A 7,349-nucleotide genomic window follows, 5' to 3' on the forward strand; every position below is an offset into this window, starting at 1 on the left:
AATTAGCCTTCCCCTCAGTGTAAAGCCTTAGCCCATAGGCCTCTTCCAGCCACGACTGCTGCACTGGGGGGCTGCGTGCCTAGCTCAAAGAGAGACATAATAATTGGAGGACAGTGAGAGAAGGGACAACAGACCACCTGCTGCTTGTGTTTATTTTTACTGTGTGACGGTTTTCACAGATATGAGGACTTAAATAAAGCATGCTTTGATTTTGGACTTTCTTATTATAATCAGGCAGCCTTCCAAAACTCTGTTTGCACAGACACATGTTTGCCAACTGGTGTGTTTGTTATTGTCACTCACCACCTCCCAAATCTAATCTTTGAGAAACAAATAATGGTAAAATAATTAGACAAAAGGGAAAGAGAATGTAAATAGAAAACAGCAAGCAGGCTTTTTTTTTGTTTTTGCTTGTTTACGGCAGAAATGTTCAGCGACACAGAGAGAAACAGTATGATAAACAGCAATGGATTTTTGCCTCTTGGGTTGATATGATCCATCTCTTATGTCCTTTCTCCTCCTGTCTAGACCAAGACACTTGTGCAGCACCTGTTACACTCAGTGTTGTTGAAGAGCTGCCCTCTCTGACTCAGCTCTGAGTGGCTGTCTGGACAACTGGCCTTAGAAGGGCACTGGCATGATCACAGGCATATTTAGGGCCAGACAGGACAAAAAGCTGGATTTACTCGCAGTATACTTACTGGAATGGAAGCCTTGTTTCAGTTGTTGTAGAGACGTGGGAAGAGAAGATACAGCAGTAAGTTACGGCCTTCATCTCAGGGTTTACTACAATATGCCGTCTAGACATTGTAATCCCAGAGAGGAAAGGCTGCGGGGTGGGAGGAGATGAGGATGGTAGGCCAGTATGGGTTACCGTTGTCTGTGACTGAACTCATCTTATCATGAACTGTGTGAGAGTCTCACAAGAGATCAAACGCAAGAGTGCACTAACAATGCACAAAGCTCAATACTGAGCTGATGGAAACAGTTCCATCTCAAGGTGATAGACACAAGTATGTCTACACTGGAGAGCACAAACCTTGAGAGAGATTTTTTTTCTCTACATCTTGACCTCCCTCTGGTTATTTCTCTGTCTGGGTATGGTTTTATTCTGGAGTATTATATCTCATACTTATTGTATTGTTTGTAATGTTCAGTTTATAAGGCAATAGATAAGGACATTTTTTAAGTTAATTTGCTGCATATTAGTCACAGTTTCTAATGAATAGTTTGTGTATAGCAAGGATGCTCTAGATGTCCAGATGTCCCTGCTCTGTCTGTCCTTGTTGGGAATAAATTGTGGCTAGACATGGCAGGCAAAAACATTTTTTTTCATGCACTGTTTAATTTTGAGGTTTTTGGTCTTTCAGAGTATTGAAAAGAAAACCAAAACATACGCATTTAAGTGTTTATTTTACTACACTCTGCACTTAATTTCTCCTAAGATATGATATAAGTATATATACTGTATTATTTGAAGAACAGGTGAAGCATGCAATGAACCCGGTCATCCTTTTTAAAGGCATACTATGCAAGGAAGTGTAACTTACTCTTTGTAAATTGTTATTTACTCTTTGTAAACACAACCAGGGGTGATGGACTGGGGGTGAATAGGGGACTGAGTACTCACATGAGAGCCCAAAAAGATGCTAGAATGAATAGCTTGGGATATGGGAAGGGGGCCATAGAAAGTGCTTTTCTACAGGTCCCAGAATTTAGTGCTACGCCCCTGAACACAACATTGAAAGTTGGCCGTTCCTCCCCCGGCCCAGCAACACCAGAAGTGCATGTCCCCTGACCGTGGTTTCCAGAAAACAGCCCAGTGTTCCACCTGCAGCATCTCATACGCTTTCACTGTCCTTTTTGAACAAGCTTCGTCAGCTTGGCATTTTGCCTTGCTATATTTGCATCTTTTTGCTGCTGTGTTCACCATTTCGTGTCCTCTTGAATGCATGCTTGATGCCCAGAAACTTCCCTAATACAGCAAAATAGGAAGAAAATACGCTCAGAGGTCAGAGTCTGTGCAGATACAGACACCTTCACATACTTCTGGTGGTTCATAAGTGATGGTTGTTTCCTTTTTATAAGTCTATACTTAGTTGTTTAGGAGAATCTTTTATAAAATGCCTTTAAGCCATTTAGCGCGATGGTGCTGTGTTGTGATAAGAACTGCTTAATGCTTGCGGTTTTCATATATGTCACATACCTATAAAAACAAAGTGTAAAAAAGAAAAGGATGAAACGGCCTGGGCGGCAATCATGGTGAAGGTAGATGACCTCATGGCTGAGAGCTGAGCCGAGCTGTCAGAGATAACTGGAGCGATTTGGCCTTCAGATTAAAAGCATAGTTTTTTTTATTCGGGATAAAAAAGAATAGTGCTTTTATGCCACAACACTAGAGGAATCAATATTTCATAATAAAACGGTAACATTTCTATTGTTTGTATGTATAGATTATACTTACTGCTAATGCAAAAGTGGCTGAACATTTGATTGGTAGGATTAAGAAGATAGCATATCATTTAATATCATATTATTTAAAAAACAATTTAACCAGTTTTTATTATGATCAGGTCTTCTTGTCCACCTACAAAAGAAGCTCTGTTAAGATCAATGCTTAACCCCCTCAGCAGCAGACCAATCCATCACAAGGCAGTTTTTTTTCACATGAAGCTGGAGAGAACAATCCTAAATACTCTTAATCTTGTGATGTTTTGACCTATAATTAATAGAGACTAATGGGCATATTCACCAGTTTCAAACCAAGCACAATGATACAATATCTCTAAGCTGTCACTATACTATCTACAGGTGCACTGTGTGTGTGTGTGTGTGTGTGTGTGTGTGTGTGTGTGTGTGAGTGAGAGAGCAGCATTTTCAACTGTTACATGACAAGACAATGCATGCTCTAACAAATAGTATATTAAATCTCCTCAATTCTCTTGTCTACAGTGACGTTCAATGACTGCATGGGGAATGAGGCTGTGGTTTTCCAGAGCAGTGACCCTTTCTTCAGCGTGCAGACTGATGGGTCCATCTTTGCCCAGGGAGAGGGAGCCAGCCTGGACGAACCTGTCCAGTTTAAACTGACAGCAAGTGGTCCACACACACATGTCTGGGAGACCGTTGTCCAACTGGCCTTAATTGACTCCCCATCAACTCAACAAAATGAATACGAGGTGAGTTTTGCTCTTACTGAGCTCAAGCACAGACACGCAAATATCATGCTTCAAATTCCAATTACCAGCCCAGAGTTTCTTCTTCCTATCAAATTCCCTCCAGTGGTCTGGTAACAGCAACAGCCAAGAATAAGGTCAGAACTCCTTGGGGTTTTAGAGAGAGATGGAGGGATGGAGAGAGAGACTTCAGCAAATAGAAGTAGCACGTGGCTGAAAGTGATAGAATCACACTGCCACAGGGGGAGAGTATGATTCCCCTCAGACATAAGCTGTTATTGGAAAACATCCTGTGCCTTGGATACCCCGGGGGTCCTTGACTCCTTCCTCCTCCATTTAAAAGCTGTCAGAGGTCATACGGGGATTGATCATCCTTCCCCGTGACTACAGCACCACAAGGCAAGATCTGATTGTCAATATCAGCACAAGTGTTAATCAGATTAGGTAACGACAACACACATGATGAGGGGCAGTGTTCCTGACAACATCACATCTAGCTGAGACAGATGTATCACTTACAAGACATACTGACTGAAATGGATCCACTAAGGCTTGGTTGGCAAAGTTGTTTTTTGGTAGCAACCAGCTGTCCCTTACTGGCCATAGAAACACGCTAACATTTAAAACTTTAAAACTGTATGTGAAAATACAGTCTTATAAAAGTGACTAAACAATATTCCTGAAGCAATTGTAATAGATGTGTGTACATATGTATATATAAATACTTATAACAGCGAAGGATAAAAATGTCTAAGGTGAAAGGGGTTTCTTTTAGCGACAAGCTCACAGAATTATCGTATCACCTGACTTAGCCATTCCTATTAGCTCTACCGAGCTTTATTTATTTTTTTAGCTCATGTCATTACAGGCAGTAGTTTTCTGTGAAAAATCTCTAAAGACCCATTATACACTACCTGCTCAGACCCAGCAACCAAACAAAGTTAGCGACTAACTGGGGAACTTCATTTAGCAGCTAAAGAGCTAGATGTTTTTCACAATGAATTATCAAGTGGCCATAAACACAACTCCAGACGATCGACATTGTCAGTGTGTTTCTACCTTGTTTTCACTGCCCCTGTCATTTCAGGAATAAACATTTTCCTCCAGTGTTACTAGTTAGTGTATCATTAGAGAAAATCCATGATTGAAGTTTTAAATGCAAAATTTTTTTAATTTGCATTACCTACTCATTCCAGTTCAGGCTGATGGATGGCTGCATCTCATTTACAATTTGGCAGAAGGCAGCAAACCCCCTTCATAGGTTATTTATTGCAGTGCTAAGCGAGATACACGGGCAAATACACTTCACAAAATTTCAGAAGCCATTTGAACTATATTGCAATCACTTTGAGTCTTGAGTTAATCCTAACCCATAAAAAACTAAACTTTAGAAGTGTGTAAGCAACATATTGAAATAGAAACAAAAACATTGTAAAACCTCTAACAGCAAGGTTATTTTAAATATCACTGTTCCGAAAGTCCAACTTTTTATGAGTATCTAGATTTTGAAAAAGAAGAAATGGCACAAAGTCAGTAAGAGAATCATCAAGACAAATAGGGAGGCGGAGTGGGACATTGGCCTACAAAGGATCTGTCAGTGGGAGTGGGTGGAAAGATGAGTATGTTGCTCTGACTCTGAATAGGTTGGCCTTTATTCTCTCACTGTTGTAGCTTAATGAAATTAAATGCTTCACTGGCTAGTATGGTGTGAGCTACAGTATTGAACAACAATGTGTCAAAGATAAATTTACTGGCTATTCTACTTCAATTTCCAGTGAGTCAACTATTATAAAGAAACTGAGGAGCCATGAACAGACAGAAAATTAGAAAGCGAGACAGGGCCAGAGGTCAGAAATACGGCACACGTAGGAACATGTATGCAGCGCGAGCTGGAAGCGGGGCGCTAAAACAAAATGTGATGTTTCATTATGGAAATGGCGCTTTGTGGCGTGCTCTGTTGAATAATAACTTCCAGATGTCTGGGTAGCCAGGGGCTGGCTGATATCAAAGCGTGCAGGGTTTTGGGGAGGCTGTGGCATGGAGGGGAAGAACTGGGACCACCGCCAGCTGGCTAAGGCTGATGGCACCAGGGCTGGGGGGCGGGGGGGCTGCATCCATTTCACACTCAGTGACTCCTATTCACATAGCGTTAGTGTGCATAAGCGTGTGTGTCAGGTATGTGTGCGAGAATGTTATTTTTTTTTTTTGTATGAGATTATGTCGGATCAAGTGTGAATTATGCATATTTTGCGTAAAATTTTAATTGCTATGTATGGTCTATGTGCCGTTGTTTCTTTGTTTAGGGCTTAAAGTGTCTCATGATTAGACTACAGTATATAGGTGTTATCTGAATTAAGTGCATGGTTGTATCTCAAAGAGTTTAGGCCGTCCTTTGTGTTGGATCCAGAGAAAAAACACACCCTTTATATTCCCGCGATCTGTATATCATAATATCATCATAATTGTATTTTGAGGTTGTACCAGAATAGGTTTACATGGTTTCATTTTTTTTTTTATTGTTGTTTTGTTGCTGCAGATCCTGTTTTCACCCTGTGTGTTTAGGTCTCTGATTCAGCTACAGAGTGAGATATCTCACTTCTACACTACTTTTTGTGGGAGTTGCACATGCTAAGTAGCTAGGTAAGATCACATCAGCTAGCTACTCGTTCTACAACTTTGGTCAGTACAAGGCAAGATTAGCTGGCAGACTTCTTCTATACGAGGGGCACTACCTGCAGAACAAGGACATGTGAGTAGTTATTTTGGAGATTATGGTGAACTAGTGTGCGTTGTAGCAGTGTTAACATGCTAGCGCTAGCATATGCTACGGTTAGCCACCTCATCTCAGCTAGTGACGTAGAAAGCCGTGCAAATTTTGAACACCTCACCAGGAGACTGAAGGCAGAGGTCGTTCAGAAACCGTCAAAACAGCATGGATAGTTTTTTTTCCATGTTTATATGCGTTTGGAAGCATTAGAGAGCCAAAATGACACCCCAAATCCCAGAAACAGTGATTGTTTCATAATATGGGCACTTTGACAGCTGACTCTAGTTTGCTACTGCCCCTTATCTTCATTTTTCATAAAAGTTTGAATAATTGCAAAGACAAGTCTCCGCTTAACCTGTTTTTTAATGAATTTCATCACCTTCCTGTACTTTCTCTCTTTCTGTGTGAGTGTGAATAAGAAAGAGTGAATCAGAGCTACATGGTTTGATCAGAATTACACCATGGCTAGAGAAAAGACCACTTAAGCCTTTTGCAGCAGTGATGGGCACAGCTCTTTCTCTTTCTTTCTTTTTCCCGCCATCTTTTTCTCTTTACATCTCTCCTCGGGGAACTCACTAGTACCTGTTAGCATGTGTAGATAAAAGGATTTGGAGCATGACTTATTTAGGAAAGAGGAGTGAGGGGGGCGCACATCTGTTTCTGACAACCCTTCTTCCTCATTCAATCCCAAACATCTCGCCCCACCTCTGCCTCCCCCGCATTGCACCGGTGGGACGTGGGGCAACCATCCCCTGCAGTAACCCCAACTTAGTCTTCCTCTCTCTGAAGAATAAAAATATATTTGTCCAGCCCCAGCTCACATCTGTCTCATCCTGCTCTGCTGACGAGCCCTGTTTGTGCATACAGGCATGTTGCACTTGGCAGTGGTTGGTCTCCTGAATATCGACTGAATGCAAAGGATCATGTGCATGTTTCAGTGAACTTGTCACACAGCACAGCAAACATGGAATTTGGCAACATTTGTGTTTGGACATTATTCTGTCTCTTATACAGACTGCCAACCCCGTACAAGACGAGGACGATGGGGTATAGGGGGCTGTTTAGGCTTGTGAATATGATCATGTTTTAGTCTGTTTCAGGGGCTTTAGCTACATCAGTTGCCAAAAGGAGACCTGCTACTTTCCCTTAACTGATATTTAGAGACAGAAGTAATTTAGACATGCTTTATTTAAGTGAAAATGCTTACTAAATTTTACGGAAATTAGTATTTTACTGCACTGCTAATGTTTTGTTTACATCAATACATCATTTAAGTGTTCTAAAGGCTTCCTGACTGTGTTAAGCTAAGATTACAAGTTTATTCTTGATGTTGATGATGATGATATACTTTCTTACAGTGAATATATATAAAGCTGCTATTATCAATTAATAATTAATTAATTAAT

The 7,349-nt window shown here is 40.9% G+C and overlaps 1 protein-coding gene across 1 annotated transcript in view; it reads left to right on the forward strand.

Moving 5' to 3' along the window:
* LOC117947855 (cadherin-4-like) overlaps positions 1-7,349 on the forward strand; it is a 236,135-nt gene that overhangs the window by 160,042 nt on the left and 68,744 nt on the right. Inside the window, exon 4 of the mRNA XM_034877202.1 lies at positions 2,953-3,179. Coding sequence (XP_034733093.1) covers positions 2,953-3,179 — 227 coding nt within the window. The remainder of the gene's footprint in view (positions 1-2,952; positions 3,180-7,349) is intronic.

The sequence above is a fragment of the Etheostoma cragini genome, chromosome 7, assembly GCF_013103735.1.
Source record: "Etheostoma cragini isolate CJK2018 chromosome 7, CSU_Ecrag_1.0, whole genome shotgun sequence".
Classification (NCBI taxonomy): domain Eukaryota; kingdom Metazoa; phylum Chordata; class Actinopteri; order Perciformes; family Percidae; genus Etheostoma; species Etheostoma cragini.